Source organism: Lepisma saccharinum, chromosome 25 (genome assembly GCF_977018435.1).
Source record: "Lepisma saccharinum chromosome 25, izLepSacc3.1, whole genome shotgun sequence".
Taxonomy (NCBI): domain Eukaryota; kingdom Metazoa; phylum Arthropoda; class Insecta; order Zygentoma; family Lepismatidae; genus Lepisma; species Lepisma saccharinum.
In genome coordinates this window covers 53,542,644-53,563,838 of record NC_139253.1, presented here as the reverse complement: position 1 = coordinate 53,563,838, position 21,195 = coordinate 53,542,644, and the positions used below count along the sequence as shown (strand labels likewise).

The following is a 21,195-nucleotide window of genomic DNA, read 5'->3' as shown; positions in this document are numbered from 1 at the left end:
CCAGCTTGGGGTCATCTCCGACCTTCAGTCATAAGGACATTTCAGATTATACAGAATAATGTTGCTCGACTTATTACTGGTCATAGCCGAGATACTCATATCTCACAAATCCATGAGGACCTTGAACTAGATTATGTTCAATCTGCTATCCCATGTGTTACAACTTCTGGAGCCAGATCCAACAGAATCCAAATCCAGCCGTTCCAGCATTGGAACTCGACCACAGGTCCAGATGTCCCACCCCATGCCCCGAAATTTTGAACAAATCTAAATTCAAAAAATGCTATTGTATTATTATGTTATGTGTTACATATACTCCCTGTTTATGAGTACTTCAAAGTACTGTTTTCAATGAAGCAGATTAGTGTTCCTTGATAGTGCAGCTATAAAAGCACAGATTGTGATTTTGTTGTTTCTTTGTTACTTATATATTGTTATCATTATTATTATTCTATGTGGTTATTTTATGTTTTGTGTCTTAAAGTGATGTGCAAAATGTAGTTTGTGATTAGAACTTTTCATCAGTGCACCGAACTATTGTATGGTTTGAAAAATAATAGTGATTATTTCCTTCCTCTGTCAATGCAAAATTATAACAAGGAACTCAACAATTTCAAATTAGTGAAATAATACAGATGAACTATTGTCCAAATCCTGGCCAACAGTCGACCCGGGTTATAGCAAGAGAAATGTTGAATATACACTACTTTGTAAGAACATGATAGTAAGTCAAGGGCACAATGGTCCCGATACTTACAAAAAACCCTGTTAATAAAGCATTGGCATTGGCTCTGACAAGCTAGCTAAAGACGCAAAGATTGGCTATTCTTTAACTGAGTGCATAAATCCAGATCTGGTAAAATGCTCTAGAATGAATATAAAGTTCCCAGAACTTCTAGCACCGAGGCACAAAGGGTAGAAGAATTCCTTTGCGATGCATGCCTAGATAAGTTGACAGCACCAACTGAACTAATTGCTGAAGTCATCAGAGATCTTTCGATTTTGCAGTCAGGTGCTGAAGTATTGAATAAGTATGCTGAGGAAATGCCTCCTGTGCAAACTAAGCATACCAGTGAAGACGGCCAGGAAAGAATACCTAGAACCTCCTCTCCCGATATGATAACCCTCCTGTTTTCATTGATGGAAACCATCAGATTAGATGGAGAGAAAAGATAGGAAAGGGAAAGAGATAAAGGGAGGCGGCAGATAGAAATAGAAGGAGAGCAAAGAGAGGAAGAAAGATGAGTGTTTATTATTGCAATTAGTCTCTTCCATAAATAATAACTGTTGATCAGAGATCCAAGAACAAACGGGATCCTGCGAGGTAGGAAGAAATAGTCAAGACATCAGAATTACTGATTTAGAAAAGGAAAATAAATACATGCAGCAGAATTCATAAGCTTGAAAGCAGACTTGACAAAAAGCATGCCTACATTGCAAAATGCTGAGAACCTAATAAAGGAAAACCAGAAGGAGCTCAGGACATCAAGTAGCAGATTTGAATAGCAATATTAAGGAGCTTTTCAAACGGATGACCAAATCCTTTAAAGAAGAAATTCATGAGAGATGAAGAAGCGGATGATTCAGCCTCTGCAATATCAGAAATACACAGTGCGGCAATTTGAAATCAAGACTGGTGCTGTAAAAAATAAACAAGTCTTCATAGAAAGTTACTTACCTTGGTCATTCAAAGTAGAACCCTCCTGCACCCACACATCATAGTGCAATGCCTACCAGTGCATGGAAGGATCACTGGAATTCGTTTTGTGTAACGCTGTTTAAAATCCATGTCGTAGCCGCCTTGATTGTTGGTACATCATAAAAATAGGAACCTTTCAGTGCAAATTTTGGTTTAGGAAAAAAAAATATCACATGGATCCAGATCCGGTGAGTAGGCAGGGTGTGACATAACACAGAGTCTATTTAGGGCCAAAAAGTCCTTTGCAATCACAGTCTTGTGACTTGGGGCACTGTCATGAAGCAGATGCCAGCTGCCATCATCCTGATTGTCTTCACTTTCTCACCGTCCCTGCTACACCTGGATGCTCGTCATGTTCAATTGGCTCCCGTCCTTCACTGAAACGCCTGAACAATTCAAATACATGCGTACAGGAAAACAATCCCTATAGACTTGCTACAATATGTGAAACGTTTTTTGCAGCAGTTTTACTCAAGAGTGCACAAAACTTGATGATTGCTCTTTCACGACACGTGCCCACAAGCGGCAATGTCACTCAAGGTCAACGAGCTCTGTGTCAATTGTTCGTGAGATACCTGTTACTTGTTTGCACCACAGAATGCTTGCACAGTGCTGCCACCTATTGAGAAAAAAATTCGTCTCTATTTCAAATTGCCGCACTGTGTATATCCTTTACCCAGAAGGTACGAAGAAGAACATTTCTATCCTACGATCGAGAGATCAGAAGAAAGAAATTGTGACAACACTAGACCTAAGTTCAGGATGTCGGACATTAATTCGCTGACTAAATTCAATGGTGAGATTAATGCAACTTCAGCAGAGAGATATTTAAAGGAATTACGCAATAGTCTGGAAATGATATGTATACCTCCAAATACACATTAAAGATAATATCTTTCTTAATGATTGGCCAAGCAAAACGGTGGTACATAGCCAATAAGAAGAAATGGCTAACTTTTGAACATATCTGCTCAGATTTCAAGAGACACTTCACTTCTCGAGAAGCTAAACTTCGAGAATTACAGGTGCTAAGAAACCGTAGATATTGACGAAGTGGAAACAGCAGCATGGAGGATTATTGTTGGGAAGTATATGCATCTTACTGCAATCTAGTAGAGAATAATGATCAGATGGAGATCATAAATCTGATTATGGGACAATTGCCACTAAGGGTGAGACAACTGATTTTAACCCGAGATCCCACCAATATCGAACAGCTAGCTTCATTCCTAGGCAGATATTAAGCAAATTAATTAGCAGAATAGGGAACTAACAGACTTGAAGAGAAGAAGTCAAACCAACCCCGAGTTAGACAAACTACTATTGCTACTGCTAATGCTGACAGATGCAACACAAATAATAATCGGAATACTTAGCAAAATGACGGATAGTCTAGAGGAAATCTGTTTCAGAAGAATAAACGGTTCAATCAAAACCAGAACTCTCGATGGCATAATCAGAACATATGCTCAAAAACAGATAGTAGCTGCAAGATTAAGGGAGCAACTCCTCCATGGGAAGCACATTGCAGCAAACAAACACATTTAAACTCCTCTAACCTTGGGGTAGAAGGAGACTTAGAAGATCTAATTAACACCTCCCAAGGAGAAGAATTAATCACTACATGGTTCAATGATAATACCATCAGAAGGCCAGAAATATCAGCAGAGGTCTAAGGAGTAAGGATAAATTGTATTCTTGACACTGGCAGTGAATGCACTGTAATGAATTTCAAGACCTGGAGTCAATTAAGAAGAAAATTACCAGGACTTAAGCTACAGAAATGTCCTGGAATTAAGTTGAGAGATTTTGCAGGCAAAGAAAGGACGCGAATATTAGGATGCAAGAAAATCCAATTCAACATCGCTAATTATATATTCGAAGACTTGGTATACGTAGTGAGGAATTTGGATGCGGAACTCATCTTTGGATATCCGTTTTTTTAGAATCCAAGGCTAAGTTGGACACTGGAACAAACAAAATTTATCTGACCGCACAAGGCCATAAAGTCGCAGAATCGCTCCTGCCAAATTGCCCAGAAGGACCTGTGGATCCAACCAAAGATAAGGTTGCTACCATAAATTATGTTCTGGCTAAGGAAGAGTCAGTTGCAGAACAGTGGACTGCCATGGAAGAAGATATTCAGACAGAAGCTAATAGTCCAGAGCTGCTTACAAAGTCTGAAAAGGAGAGACTATGTTACTTATCACTATTCTTCAAGAAGCCTAGTTTCGTTCGATGCATCAAATACTGTATGTTGCCTAGCTCTGATAAGTTCGTCATTACGAACATCAATACCTCTAAGTTTAAGGTGCAAGATAGTCCGACGACACAAATATCCCAGGTTGAACTCTGTGCTGATGATAGAAGAACCAGAAGCCATACATGAAGGAATTCCTTCCAGACGGAATGATCCAGCAAGGAACAAATAAGACTTAGCTGTAGTGGAATTGTTTCATAGTAAACATGATGGATTCCTGTTCCAGGAAATTACAAGACACCACAACATCAGCATTCCAGATAGACGGTACGGTACGATCATCACAAGACGTTGAAGTACTACTGGAACAGAATGAAGAGTGACTATACAAAATACATACTTTAATGTCTAACACGTTCAAGAGATGGATATAGTCGCTTCATATTCACTGGACAAAATAGTCTTGAGGTTCCCATGCAAAATATGTTATGCATGAAAGCATTAACTGATGAATGTGAAGATTTAACATGTGATCCCATGTTAACGGAACCTTGCACTAGCTACTCTTTGGTTATAATACCAGCATATATTGTTCAAGTTAATGATTACAGTTTTTCAAGTTGTTTGATGTTTTACTGTTTTCAGTTGAATATTGTTCTTGAGTGATTGAAAGTGTTAAGAAGATAGAAGAAGAAAAATACAAAAAGATATAAAAAAGTCATAAGTAAAGAAAAAAATAAAAGTTTCTCCATTAAACATATATAAAACTTTTATTTTGAATTTTTGGGGGAGCACCATGACAGCTATCTCTCTACGAGCGTGACTTTCCTGTCATCGGTAAGTGAGGACTCTCCTATAGGAACGCTGCATTATTATATTCAAGTGTTCAGGGTGCTCCTTTACAATGGCTCTTTCCCATCTGAACATTTTGTGGACATCATTAGGAACACATATAAATTATATTTTGTTAAATAATTAATGCTGCAAATATTAAAGAAAATTATGATTTCAAAAGATTGCTAAAAATTAAAGAATTATGGTGATATCTTACTTATAAATTATAAAAAGCCAGAAAGGCAGAAATCTAAATTATCGCCTTAGCAACAGCAGACAGTTCAAACTTACTTAGCAACCGAATCAACAAACTTCTGCTATAAAAGCGAGAAATTTTGACAGAAATATTGAAACATATAGGGTTTTAAGTCTCAACCAGTGTGTACTCCACTCCCGAAGTCCAACCAATAGGGTCATAACCCGTTTGATGATGACTTAGCTGTCTGAGGATCACTTTGGAAACCTGAAGGGGGGAGAGGTTTTAATCTAAACCCAACCAGGACCTTTCGTTTGATAATCATCAGGAGAGTCAGCAATAACGTGATTCATGGTCTTAACCCAGGTACCTTTCCTCACCGCTAACAAGATTTTTAGTCTTTTCAGAGGAATCAGCAACATCAAGGAAAATTACTCAAAGCTACGTTCTTGGAATAGCGGTATCACATAAGCTGGTGATATCAACATACCAAATTGATTAGAAAAAGCAGAGATGCAATACAAAATTATTGTGAAAAATTATCTGATAATAGAATACAATCTGTTCGAGGATAGAAAGGATAGAATCCGACTTTCTCTGGCAGTGGATTAGGTGTTACCTTAGCCTTAAGACAGAGTCTGATATAAAAGGTAATGAACTTCAGCACAACATCAGATTATTCCAACCAGAAAAGTCAGGACTTGCGGAACACAGCATCACCGTGGGACACAGGATTTTATTTGCAGACACCGAAATAATAGCCAAATGTGCCGGACTGACGAGTAAAGGAAACCATTTCATGGGAAAGCACCAATCTCAACAAGGACATGGGACTTCAACTTAGTCATACCTGGAACCCAATCCTCTGTAAAAATATGACACTGGCCAATGAGAACACCAGGATCCAGAGGGATCCAATACGACGAGAGTATCCAAGCTCCACCCCATCTTAGTCATATATATAACCAACCCTACACTGTTCTCCTTTTTTACATTCCCTGAAGATGAGAGCAATGTATGCAGTGGAAACGTTGGAAGCTAACACTGATTTAACCTGGCTGGTAACCCGAGAACACATGTTCAAATCACGTCGCCAGGAAAGCTACAATTTCTATTTTGGAAAGGAACTAATATCTAAGTTTATGTATATTGGTACACCAGGTATATCAGAATTGGAATAGAGATAATTTAAAACATTTCTACATTTAAAACAATTTTGACAAGTGAAATTACTAAAAAAATCATGAATGTTATAAATACACAAGCAAATTAATTACTAACTTTTTCTATTAATTTTGTTTGCCCTTGCCACCATCCACATGGCAACTTGTTGTTTTCTAAGCTGTAGAAAATTTACACAATGTAGAAATTATATACACATCTAAAAGTGTTATAAATGCATACAAATCTCTTTGTAGTTATGAAATATATGAAAAACTAAATATGCTGACCAAGGCAGTAATTTATTTTATTAAAAACATAAACTAAACGTAACATTTCAACCTTCTAGCAAGGTCTTCTTCAGACTCTGTATCAAGTACAAAAGTAACAAGATACAAAAACATGGCATTACATATACACAAACATTACTCCCTTCAGACTATTTAGAAACTTGTTTGGAACTATCTAGCAGGTGGCTTTCACTTGCCAACTGTACTTTCACCTAAAAGGCTAAACACAATTACTTCCATATAGAATGTGGTTGGACTTTTTATCTCATGGTCTTTTTCCTTCATTTTTCTTCCTTCTCCTCTCCTCTTTCTCTCTTGTCCTTTCCACTCTTTCTCTCTTGTCCTTTCCACTCTTTCCAACATCTTCTTCCATTCTTTGTTTAACTTCAGTCCCCCATTCCAGTTCATTGTGTCTTCTTCACCTTTCTTCTCTATTTCCTTGGCTTCCTTCCATTTTCTCACTAGCATTCTCTTCTCCCTTCCTATCTGCTTAGCCTCATCCCACTCTATGTCATGTCCTGTTTCCCTCGTGTGTTTAAATATCGCATTCCTCTCTCTTTTAAGTCATACATCATCCCTATGTTGCTTCAACCTGTCTTTCAGCCTTTTTTTCGTTTCTCCTATGTACACATCTGACATTCTTTACATTTCACTTCGTAGATAATCCCTTCCTCTTCCTCTTCTCTGTTTTCCTTTTTCTTGTTTGCATTCTTCGCTATTCCTAAGATGCTTCTCCCTCCCTTCCTGTAAGTTTTAATTCCCGCTTTCCTAAGCACTTTGCATATCTTTTCTGTGGTCTTCCCCATACTCCTTATTCCAAACCTTCTCTCTTTTTCTTTCTCTTCCAATTCTCCCCTCCCATGTTCTTCCTTCTTCTGTTTATGTCCAGTCTATCCTGCTTCTCATAGCCATTCTTTTCCAGCTGTTCCCATAGGCTATTTATTTTGCCTTCTTTTTCACATTCTTTCATGCATATTTTCTTGATTCTGTCCTCCATATTCTTTATAAAATTTATTTTTGTCACCTCACTTACATCACTTCTTTTGTGGCAGAATACCTCTGCTGCACACTTCTTCTGATGCCAAGCGCTTTCAATTTCTTATCCTCTCTTCCTTTTCATCAATATATCTAGATAGCTTAACTTGTCTTCTTCTTCTATTTCAAGTTCCAATAATATCCCTATTTCTTCATCTTGTATTTCTTTGGCAACGAAGGAACCAAGAGGCAGCTCGACATTTTTGCTTAGGAAAGTTTGAATTAAAACTTACAGGAAGGGAGGGAGAAGCATCTTAGGAATAGAGAAGAATGCAAACAAGAAAAAGGAAAACAGAGAAGAGTACGAGGAAGGATTATCTACGAAGTGAAATGTAAAGAATGTCAGAGTGTGTACATAGGAGAAATGAAAAAAAGGCTGAAAGACAGGTTGAAGCAACATAGGGATGATGTACGACTTAAGAGAGAGAGGAATGCAATATTTAAACACACGAGGGAAACAGGACATGACATAGAGTGGGATGAGGCTAAGCAGATAGGAAGGGAGAAGAGAATGCTAGTGAGAAAATGGAAGGAAGCCAAGAAAATAGAGAAAAAAGGGGAAGAAGACACAATGAACTGGAATGGGGGGACTGAAGTTAAACAAAGAATGGAAGAAGGTGTTGGAAAGAGTGGAAACGACAAGAGAGAAAGAGGAGAGGAGAAGGAAGAAAAATGAAGGAAAAAGAGTGTGAGATAAAAAGTCCAACCATATTCTATATGGAAGTAATTTTGTTTAGCCTTTTAGGTGAAAGTACAGTTGGCAAGTGAAAGCCACCTGCTAGAAAGTTCCAAACAACTTTCTAAATAGTCTGGAGGGAGTAATGTTTGTGTATTGATGAAGGAATTGGGAGCATAAAAGTCGAAACATTAATTTGCCTCAAACATCGCTCTGAAGCTCGCAAGTTGAACGCTCATTCACCCCACATTCCACCGGATGCAGAGCCGAGCAACAAGAATTTTCCACTCGGCTCTGCACAGTCAGCAAGGCAACGGCCCTCGCCAGCGGTGAGTGCACCTCCACTGTAAATTTCCATCTGCATCCAGGGATACCCCAGGTGCACAGTGGAGGTGCAAAGTCCACCAACCTATGACTCAAATCCAATGTATAAAACCGCTGGAGACAGTAAATCGATCTCTCACTTCGCACCAATATCACCACCAAACTGATCGACGAGAAGAGGACGACGGCCTGCTGAGAGATCGCGACACTACGAGGCGGCAACAAGCGAGAAGTCCACAAGCAGTCCGGATTAAGCCAACCGAAGAATCTGCAAGAATAAAACAAGTCGCCGAATTGCCTGCCGTCTCTTATCGTCATCTTCGATCTCTCCAGCGGACACCTGTCACCGTCGCCGACGCCAGAAGCGGAGGGCCAGACCAACAGCAAGGGGTGAGTAGCGTTCAACAACACAGGCTCCCAACAATCCTTCATCAGCCTCCTTAAGGGTAGAGGTGGTTAGCCAAGTCAAACTTAAGACCTATTGTATTTATCTGAGCTACGTCCCGGCGTGACTCGATCCCGTACCTTACCCGACGTCACGCTACATGGTGGAGATAGCCGGCTCCACTCCGTGGAATTGCAGAAAATTTTAATTTTTTTTTACGTCACTCAAAACCCCATAATTTAAAATCCCCGCCGCACACAGCAGCAACCCTAGAAATTCTTCTTTTTCGATAATACACTTGGTATTATAAACTCCCCACTCGTAAAATTTCTCTTCCGCTCACTATCCTTCATTTCTTGTGAATAAGTGCATAAAAAAAATTCCCCCTCCCTAAATTCGCATGAACGAATCCCAAATTATTCTTCACGAAGAGCTAGACCGTTCTCTTGACCAGATTCTATCCTTAGCCTCCGCTATTAATTCGCCCGCTCCTTCCCCCAGAATAACCAGATCCAAGGCTCAACATCCTGATTATCCCCAGTTTTTAGGTGGTCTAGAAACACCCAAACGAAAAAAGAAACACCCAGAACCCCAAACCAGTACACCTAAAACTAACACCCCTACCACCATCAATCCATCCCCGTCAATAATGTCCGTAAATATACCCCATGGCTTATACCCCGCCCCCTTCACAGGAAAAAACCCTCAAGAAGTTGAGCAGTTTTTTGAAAAGTTCGATAGCATTGCGGGCGCTTTGGCGTGGGAGGAAAATAAAAAACGTGAAATGTTGCCATTGTTCCTCGCAGACATAGCGCTCACATTTTTGAACGATCTCAAGAAGCAGCCAAACTTCAACACCCTCACCTTTCCGCAAATCAAAAAAAGAATTAATTTCATTATTTAAAGGCAGTCACTTAGTCAGCATGCCCATCCAAATTTTATTAGAGACAAAGCAGGAAATTAACCAGCCCATTCATGATTATGTTATTCGTAAGAAAAATCTCGTCCTTCAATTCTTCCCGCAAGCGACGAACCCTCAAATCCTTTCGTATGTTGTGTCGGGACTTCGATCTAAACACATCGCTGCGATAGGAGACAAAGAGTTCACCGACACAAGTTCTCTTATTGCACATCTGCAGAATCAAGAAAGGCAAGACATGCTGATTCAAGCTAGACGCAATGAGGAACAAAGTGAAGCGATGAAACTGATAGATGCCGCTAAGTACATGCACTCCATTTACGCAACAGCCTCCCCTCAGTTTCCCAGCTGTACGCAACCACAGGTCAGCAACACGCATCCTTTCCCCACACCTCAGCCTGCTTCGTCATTTGTGACGTATTCCCCCCCTACCCCCCTCCCGCAGATCTCTCAAGCTCCATACAACTTTCTTCCGCAGCAATCTTATCAGGCTACACCAGCTCTCCCGACTAACTCGTGGCAGGTCCAAACCACGCCCACAGCCCCTCCTTCCTCCCCTCCAGTCAAGCTCCACACACGCAGTCCACTAGTTCTACCAGCGCTGCCGTTTCACAGTCTTGTAACGCAATTCTGCCATCTGGCGGTTCAACAGCGAACCAACTAGATTCAGTCACAAATCAATTGCAAACCTTAACATTAGAAAATAAAGTTGAAGCGTTGTGTCACACTGTACAGAACCTGGCGGACCAAATACAATCAAATAACAGTAATCAATTTCAGACCCGGCCTACTTTTTACGGCCAGGGGAATGGCAATCGCAGAGGTTCTACTCGCGGCATGAGACGCAATTTCAGATCTCGAGGTGGAAATAATAATTCAGCCGGGGGGCGACAAAATTCACAGTTTTCGCAATGCCAGATCTGTTTCCGTTCAAATCACTCTACCAGGGACTGTTTTTATAACCCAAACAATGAAAACAAGGACGATTTAAACTGAAAAACCGTGTGAATCGATGGGACGGATCCACACGCAAGACAAAATTTGACACAGTTCCTATCCTTGAAAAAAACAACCTATTCTTCATTCAAGCTCATGTAAATAATACCCCCCTAGAAATTATGATTGACAACGCAAGCCAAATTAGTATTTGTCCTCAGCATTTAATTCCACCCAATGCAAAGAAAATTCAAATGCACAGCATTATTAAAGGCGTCACTGGTAACAGACTTCCTATCTCAGAAATTGTAATACTCCCCCTTCACATAGGAAAATATAGGTACTCCCACCCTTTTAGAGTTGTGCAATCCAACGAATTACCTCCTCTCCTTGGCAATGACTTCTTGAAGACACAAAATTGACATTTCACTTAGTACTAACCTGTTAACTCTTAGATGCTTAGGCCATATTCCAAACTATAACCTTCCCACAAAATCACACACCTACACCATCCCTGATGTGATTTTTTCTAAACTACACCCTACTAGCAACCAACACAGTTTAGTAACAATCCCAGAAAATGTAACCCTACAACCTAGAACCCGAACATATGTTCCAGTTTCCATCACTCCCCCCCTCCCTCACAATATCCTACTCACACCCTCTCAGGAAACACTCCTTACATACAATATCCTCATACCCCATGCTCTCCTTAACACTTCTTCCCCTCTGTTACTAATTCATAACCCCTCAGAGAAACCAGTCACACTCAAATCCAACACCCCACTTGGCCAAGCAACCCCCTGTGACATTCTAGTAGACATGACAGACACATCCAACACTGATACGACTACCACTACATACGCATGCACAGAAGACAATACAGAAAACACAAGACTGAAGGAAAGTCAGAAAAAATTTGACCCATCTTGCATTAGTATTAACCCTGACTTATCAGAGGCAGACAAACAAAAAATCATAAAGTTAGTATTTGATTATGCTGATGTTTTAGCTTGGAAAGGCGATAAACTCACCACAACCCCAATTTATGAGTACGACATTGACATTGGCGACAATCAACCTCCCTATATGAGACAATACCCCATCCCTTTGAATCTTAGAGAGCAAATGAAAATTGAGCTTAACAAGCTCTTACAAGATGGAATCATTCGCAGGTCAGAAGGTAGTCCATTCCGACACCCAGTTCTCTTAGTGCGCAAGCGAGACAATTCGTTCCGCGTGGTGTCTGACCTTCGGGTGCTGAATAAAATTATTCAGCCCTCTTCTCTCCCAACACCTAACATTGATAACATTTTAGCAGACATGGCAGGCAAGAAATATTACACAACCCTTGACCTTAAATCGGCATTTTTTCAGGTAAAATTAACAGAAAGGTCAAAGAAGATGACCTCATTTGCAATTAGTAATTGTGGAAATTACGAGTATGAAGTACTGCCAATGGGATTGAAGACAAGTAGTCAGGTCATGAACAATGTAATGTCTATGGCTCTATCTGGCATAGATAGTTCCGAGATATCTGCATATACGGATGACATAATTTGCTACACAAACTCAGTTGACGCAATGCTACAAGTTTTACATAAAGTCTTTGCTAAATTACGTGCAGCCAATTTGAAACTAGGGCCAAATAAATGTAAATTTTGCTTTGAAGAAATTCCAGTCTTAGGCCATCTTGTGTCGCAAAAGGGATTCCAAATTTCTGATCACATCCTGCGTGCAATCAAAGAATTCCCTCCACCTAAATCTAAGAAGAATTTGAAATCTTTCCTAGGCATATGCAATTTCATCAGACACTATGTACAAGGGTTTGCGGAACCCGCAGAATGTTTGTTCAAATTACTCAAAAAGAAAGTAAACTTTCATTGGCATGAAGAGCATCAGAAAAGCTTTGAGGCATTAAAAGATAAAATTATTTCCGCACCCATTCTTAGACCTTATGACCCAAAGCAAACTTCATGCGTATACATCGACGCGTCCTACCAGGGTATGGGCGGTTGTCTTATGCAGAAGGATGAAGATGGAGTACTACATCCGATAGCCTTCTGCAGCAGACACCTTACAGACACTGAGAAAAAAGCAGATGTCTTTTCTCTTGAAATTGCAGCTGCCTTTTATGTCCTAAAAGCATTCAAATTCTTCTTAATCAACACACCTTTTATAGTTTTCACAGATAACCATGCATTGTCTTACCTTAGAACAACAAAACAGTTGTCCGGGGTCCTTGCTCGAAGATCCCTCTTCTTCCAAGAGTTCGACTTCCAAATCCACCATATCCCATCATCACAGAATGGTATTGCTGATGCATTATCGAGGAATCCTGTAGACCCAGCCCCTTCCTTGCCCAACGACACAGCACAAGACACTTCCCTTGACACAGACGAGGAGGACATACTAAATCAAGTCTTCGTGTTACAATCTGATGACTTTGACATAGGTACGGCACAAAGAGAGGACCCATACTTACAAGCATTAATCAAAATTCATGAAAACCACCCAGATGCTGATCACAAATTAGAGAAAACAGCCTACTCATTTGTTCTTGACAATGGAATCCTTTATAGGAACACTAAATTTTCACCAGGCTATAGAAGACAGTTATGTATTCCCCAAAAACTAAGAAAAGAAGTGTTTCAATTAATTCACTGTAACAAAATGATGGCCGCACATCAAGGTGCTGCTAAAACATACTCCCATCTCTCTTTACGCTACTATTGGCCTAATCTAAAGAAATATGTGTACGCTGCAGTACGCAAATGCACTGAATGTCAAGTAGCAAAAAGAGCTCACGGAGCCGTACAACATACACTGCAAACGAGCCCACCCGCTAGTCATCCCTTTAGCCAAATACATATTGACGTGTGTGGACCACTGACTTCAACCTCTGACACAGGACACAAGTACTTTCTATCCATTGTTGACAATTGTACCAGATTTGCCATAACTACAACCCTCCCCAACCATGATGCCAACTCAATAGCTAACGCCCTTGTCTCGCATGTTTTTCTCATTTTTGGTCTTCCAGAGACGATTATGCTTGACAGGAGCTCCCCGAACTGTAGCAAATTAATACAGGAATTATCCAAAATTACTGGTGTCACATTAAAATTTGTTGATACCGCTGCCCACTTCAGAAATGGTGTAGTCGAATCATCTTTTCACTACTTGAAATCCATCATGAAAACTTATGTGGTACAAAAACAAGGTAAATGGCATGAACTTTTGGCTAGCGCGACCCATGCCCACAATGTAAGTACACATCTTGGCATGAACAACTCCCCCTATTTTTTGCTATTTGGACAACACCCTAGGTTAATTGCAGATGCTGTTCTCCCTACTAATCCCAACACCACTATCCACTCTAATGAACAGAGAATAGAACAACTCCAAGCCGCTCGAGAACTAGCACACAAACATTTAGCAAAGCGATTTGAGCAGCAAAAACAAGGTGCCGACAAAAAGACACAACAAACAACCTACTCCCCTGGACAATTAGTGTATATTTTGGACACTACCCCTCATCCCCACGTACCCAAGGCATTTTCCTCCTCCTACAAATTTCGAGGGAAAATAATTTCACAAAACGACGCCAATTCCTATTTGGTGGAATACACCGATGGTCGTGGCAAACTGAAAACTGATGCTATCACGATTCACCGTTTGAAAACAAGGCACCTTGACTCGGACGAGTCTGTCACTTAAATATTCAATTTTTCACCGTTGCACAGTCCATTCACACTTTATAAATATTCTTTTCGCACCCTTATGTCAATATAATACTTGTATTTCGCATTTTTTTCCCTTCGCAACGCGATCTTTTCACCAAGCCGCACACAAGAACGAGCACATGTAAAAACGGAAGTTCCGCCATTTTGATTCACATAGTACCCTTTTCTTCCTGTTCTCTCCTCCTCAAATACTGTACACATAAAAGAGTCGGGAATTAACTTTAAAAGCAAGTTCGAAGACTAAAATAAACTTTTAATATTCCACAAAATAATAATAAAGAAGTAGAAAGTAAAAACGGCCAATCAGGAACGTAGTCTCTCAACTGACTACTGGTTGAGTACGTGAATTTTCCACTCGCTTGAGACAACGCGATTTTTTTTTTCTGTCTGCAGCAAGCAGATGGTAAAAAAAAAAAAAAAACTCACACAAGTATCTGCGCATGCGCGACCTTCCCGTAGACGAATCTCGCACAGCTGACGATGTAGCAATCGCCTCGGCTCCAGCAAATACATCGTGGAGCGCAAAACGTAAACAAATGGTAATAAAATACAAACAAACAAAAAAAAAAAAATGCAGAAGTTTATATTATAAACTATTCAGTCTCGAGAATCTCTTGCATTACAGCTTGTTATTCCTTCTCTTTTCAAATTTATCATTAGTGCTCTTTTACCTTTTTATTTGAGTAGCTAACTCGGAAAACATTTTTTTTTCTTCATCACAAATCTCATGCTTAATACATGATATTTTTTTTTTTTATGCAAACTCAGTTTTAAATTTGTATCTTTGTCCCTTTCAGGGTTCACTACCGACAATGGCAGTAATGTTACTACTTTCCCTTTTTTCCCTCATTTTTTCGGTCACCACGGCGACTGAACATGTGAAAATCATCTCGGGAATTTATCTGAAAGAACTACCAGGAACCATCCCTTATCATTATACCATCCCCATCTACTATAATGTGAAATTAGAAATGCCTAAACCCCAGCACTTCCCATCAACACTACATAATGCCATGTGCAACAAAGGCGACGAAGATTCCAACCAATGTAAACTTGCGGTCCAACTCCAAAATTTTCATTCACACCTTTTTTCACACCTTTCCCTCTTCACAAGACCCACTCCCAACACTTCCGTAGTTCGACAAAAACGTGCACTCCTTGGCTTTATAAGTAGCATTGCTAACTATTGCTGTGATTTTGCCACTACTAAGCAACTAGAACCCTTATTCCAAAATGCTCATGAAGTAAAACAAACGATATCTAACATTAAACTACAAGTGCAAGCTAATCATATTTTCTATCAAAATTTAACTGGTGAAATTCACTCTTTCCAACATCAGATTGAGGATGTTTTTACTGAATATGCTAACCACTCTGATAGTTTGGCTAGAAATCAGGCAGCATTAATTAATAAACTCAAAAATTTAACAATCAAAGATGCGCATCAAGCACAGGCATATCTCATCGAATTTATGACCCTAACCTTACAGCTTAGCCAAATTTTCACCCTTTTTGAATATGAGAATACCATTAACAATTGTAAACATCATTTTCTCTCTGAACATGTAGCATCTAAAACAACACTGCACCGAGACTTGAAAAAGATTCAAAAAAATATTCTTCCTACTGGATTTGATATAGCGATTCCTCTCACCCTTATTGACATGTATTATCAGATACCACTGTCCCAATGCAGAATTTCTGCTGATGCTGTCAATATTGAGTTGAAGGTGCCTATCACTTCCACTCAGAAGAAATATAAACTTTATTTAGCAATCCCTGTCCCCTTTTCATATCAAAATTTAACATGCGTAGTGTCGCATAATCCATCGTATATCGCCATTGATGATTCTCATAATGTTGTCACTATTAGCGGTACAGACCTTGAAAATTGTCAGGTCCATACACAGAAATTGTGCCTTCTGCCTTCTCACACAGGAAGACACGATGGGCTCAATTTCTGTTTTTCCAAATTGATTCAAGCAACAACCGTGGCTGATACGATGAATGGGTGTACCTACACATGTCACGAATCCCACCTCACTGATGTGGTCAAATTAGATTTGAATGTTTATGCAATAATTAATCCTCCTCCTACCATCACCTTTTTTTATGCTAATGGCTCCACTTTACATTATAATCTTACCACTTTTCACGAACCCGGTGCAGTATTGTTACACGTGGCTTGCCGTACAGATGTACTTATCACCCCCGATATCAAAATTCATGCTATCTTTCCTTGTGGTTTCGATCATTCAACAATCCACCGAACAATTCATATCCTTCCTGCTGCCTGGACCAACAATCCCAATTTTCTACTCGACACCCATTATAAGATTTCCCCCCTTGTGAATGCAATGGCTCTTTATCATAAACAATGGACATTTCATATCCCTCACCTTAACCTCTCCCAATATAAAGTTCTTGACATCCCTCCTATAACTCCACTTTACAGACATGCGGATTTTCCTATCATTATAATTTTTGTCTGGCTCACATGTCTCACTCTAGGTGTCATATACCAATTTAAACTTCTCCACATTCCCCTTTTCTTATGTTTTACTTCTAAGGCTTGTGCACTTACCCCTCAAGACCTTGTAAAATCTCCTGCACATACAACCACCTATCTCTTCTTAATTTTCATAGCTCTGCTGCTTCTCTGTATTTGCATTACCTACATGTACTTACGTCTAAAACGTCACACTTCTTGCTGTTCATGTTGTCACCGGCGAACCCCATCTCCTCCTAAGACATGTTCCGTCCCTATTATTAGTCCTCCTATTTCCGTAGCTGCTATATCTCAACGTCCCGCACATTCCCCACCACCCCCTCCCACTCTTCGTCAACTTACAACTCCCACTCGCTTAGCTCCTCCTCTTCCCACACGTATCACTTTCGATGATGGCTACTGTCTACCCACCCCTGTCATTTCACTTATGTCACCTTCGACTCCAACCTTTACTCTTCCGCACTTAGGCGAACACCTTTTATTATAACTTCCCCTTCCCTATGCTTGTCGGCTCCCCCTTGCACAACGTCACCATCTGGCCATACTACACTCACGGCGTTCTCAAGCTTCTCTTCGGCAGTTCCGCATAGAGCTAGTCACCCAGCAGTCGGTCAGCAAGGAATCATCATGGCACAGCAGTCATCCTGGAGCAGCTGTACAAGCAGCCAGCCAGCCAGACACCATGCAGCCAGCCAACCAGCTGACATCTTATTGCAGACATCATGCAATCCTCATGCGGCTCATCATGCAGCCAGCCAGCCAGCCAGCAGGCATCCTATTGCAGCCAGCCAGACACCATGCAGACATCATGCAGCCAGCCAGCCAGGAACCTTCCCATTGCAGCAGACATCATGATGCAGACATCATGCAGCCGGCCAGCCAGCAGATATCTTATTGCAGCAGACATCATGATGCAGACATCATGCAGCCAGCCAGACACCATGCCGCCATCCTGCAGCAAGCACATAAACATGTAGCCAGCAGACCACAGGCAGCCTGCAGCTCAGCATACCACCAGTAGTCAGCATTCCAGCTGAACATGCAGCCAGACCCATGCAGTACAGCTATGCCGACAGCTCCAACTTTTTTTTTATTTTATTTTTCCACATTATTATATACAGGGTTTTTATTTTTCTTTACTCAATGTACTTTCAATTATTATTTCAAAATATACTCTCCATAACCATCTCTACTCTGCTTCGTAACCACTCACAGTGGATACATCTTGGCCAGGGGAATGATGAAGGAATTGGGAGCATAAAAGTCGAAACATTAATTTGCCTCAAACATCGCTCTGAAGCTCGCAAGTTGAACGCTCATTCACCCCACATTCCACCGGATGCAGAGCCGAGCAACAAGAATTTTCCACTCGGCTCTGCACAGTCAGCAAGGCAACGGCCCTCGCCAGCGGTGAGTGCACCTCCACTGTAAATTTCCATCTGCATCCAGGGATACCCCAGGTGCACAGTGGAGGTGCAAAGTCCACCAACCTATGACTCAAATCCAATGTATAAAACCGCTGGAGACAGTAAATCGATCTCTCACTTCGCACCAATATCACCACCAAACTGATCGACGAGAAGAGGACGACGGCCTGCTGAGAGATCGCGACACTACGAGGCGGCAACAAGCGAGAAGTCCACAAGCAGTCCGGATTAAGCCAACCGAAGAATCTGCAAGAATAAAACAAGTCGCCGAATTGCCTGCCGTCTCTTATCGTCATCTTCGATCTCTCCAGCGGACACCTGTCACCGTCGCCGACGCCAGAAGCGGAGGGCCAGACCAACAGCAAGGGGTGAGTAGCGTTCAACAACACAGGCTCCCAACAATCCTTCATCAGCCTCCTTAAGGGTAGAGGTGGTTAGCCAAGTCAAACTTAAGACCTATTGTATTTATCTGAGCTACGTCCCGGCGTGACTCGATCCCGTACCTTACCCGACGTCACGCTACAGTATATATAATGCCATGTTTTTGTATCTTGTAACTTTTGTATTTGATACAGAGTCTGAAGAAGACCTTGCTAGAAGGTTGAAACGTTATGTTTAGTTTATGTTTTAATAAAATAAATTACTGCCTTGGTCAGCATATTTAGTTTTTCATAATCATGGAAACAAGGCTTAATGGTGTTATAAATTAAATATATATTTCTCTGAGCCGCTGTATGTTCATTTTGTTAAATAATTCCCTGTGCTTATGCTTGTAATAATGTATTATGACCACTCTAGTATTCACCAAGGCACATGAATAGAGTTGAACATCAGTGCTTGAAAACTGTATCTTTTTTTCTTTTCGGGTGAAAAATAAACACATACAAACACTTGAGATATATTTCAAGTAAGAATTGTAACATGAAAATGTGTATATGAATCACATTGAAGTATTATTCAAAAATATATTTTATATAGTGAATATCATTACTGCATTTACTACCTTGGTAGTTTAGAGTTTCAGACAAGTTAAACACAACTTCCATGAAAGTAATTGGCTTATTTAGAAGTACAAGAATTTAATATTGCATTGATATTTAAAAATGAAGATTTTTTTTTTTTTCAGAATCAGATCCCTCGTCAGCACAGAAAGGAGAAGAACCATAAAGTATGTAAAATTTTGTCCAATTTTTCCATATTTTAACTCATTTTTGGTCACTTGCATCTAAAAGTGTTACAAATGCAAGTGGCTTTCATTTTAGTACTGGCTTATACCGGGTGGGGCACCTAAAAGTACCACAGCGAATAGTTCTGAAACGCGAGGGTTTACGGCAGTTCTGACATCATCGATGTAAATGTGATCAAGGAGCCCAGTGAACAGAGCATGTATGGTCTCTAGTCACCATTTTGAAGTTCGCCATTGTGGATTCAGCTCATGTTCTTGAAATGGGAAGGGGATCATGTGATACACGATTTCAGGCTAGAATTGACTCAGAAACATGAAACAGAAGTAGTTTTCTACATAACTTCATTCTGAAGAAAGTTAGTATTGACTGAAGTAGGATTGTCAGCAAGGTAATGGCAGGTTGTTATCCTTGTTCCAGGTGAGTAGAAGAGCCTGGACGGTTCTACGAACGGCCTTGTACAAGGTCAATTGACTCTAGGGCCTATTTTGGTTAAAATTAAGCTATATTTTTATTGCTTCTAGTGGATTTAGCTAATCTATAAATGAAACAAATTGCCTAATCATACTACAAATTCTAAATCCTCGTACTAGGATAATTAAACAAGAGCTCAATTTTTGAATATCTGGCTTGGGAATATTCTACTCTTAGGGTCACATGACCCCCTGTTGATTGGTTGAGAGTGTACTTAGGTTATGCTCCAAACATTATTACTGCCAGGTGACTAGTCTTGTTTGAGAATGCTACCTGAGTTTTAGGTTGGTGCCAAGCTAGTTCCTTAGATATGAAAAACTACTGACTACTTGATTACTAGTTATTTTTGAAACACTCTGCTTTGCTTATAAAAACTTTATATGCACTCTTGACTACTTGGGTATTAGTATTAAGAAAGTAAAGTGGGTATTAGTATTAAGAAAGTAGATATTATTTTTGAAACACCCTGTAGTATTGTTAGAACTGAGTTATTGATTGTCTAGATGTGCACATGGTATTGATCCAGAGTAAAACATTCATGCTGCAATTCCTGGAAACACCCAAGGCCATATTGATTTATTGACGTTCTTGCTTGCAAGTTAAAAGTAAGCTTGAAATAATACTTTCGAATGAGACTTTGCTCTTTTCTACCTTGTTTTCTGTCTTCTCTAATTGAGAGATTCTGGGACTTGGAATATTTTCACCCAGTAAAACACTATGAGTGTTGTTATTTTCCTGTCTCCTTTAACTGAGAGACTGTCGTACTTTGAATATTTTCACCCAGTAAAACACTAGGAGTGTTGTTATTTTCATCCAGTAGAACTTTTACTCATATTTTGCTCAGATCTAGTAAAACACTACAAATATTGCTTAGTAAAAACTCTCCTAAAAAGGACTGTTAATAATTTTTTGAACTTACTTGTATTACTTATATTTTGAATACTTAGCTTTAAGCTTAGTAAAAAAAACTGTCTTGATTGTTAATATTATTTAGATCCAAATATTATAAAATTAAATTCCTAAATAAGAGTTAGTAATAAGCAGAGTTAGGATTTTTAGGTGCGCACCTTTTTTTCGTAGTGAAAGTGAGACCTCTCTGGAAGGACTCAGTGTGTGAAATGTTGCCTCAACGTGAGAATGGAGCTAATTTTCCAGCACCTTTTTTCCCCTTTTTTCATAACCTTTCCCCTTCCTTCTCTT

General features: G+C 40.0%; 1 protein-coding gene across 1 annotated transcript in view; it reads left to right on the top strand.

The window, feature by feature from the left end:
• The window catches only part of LOC145978788 (uncharacterized), a 208,503-nt gene that overhangs the window by 115,491 nt on the left and 71,817 nt on the right, over positions 1-21,195 (top strand). Inside the window, exon 15 of the mRNA XM_083111607.1 lies at positions 19,464-19,505. Within this exon, the coding sequence (XP_082967733.1) occupies positions 19,464-19,505 (42 nt within the window). The remainder of the gene's footprint in view (positions 1-19,463; positions 19,506-21,195) is intronic.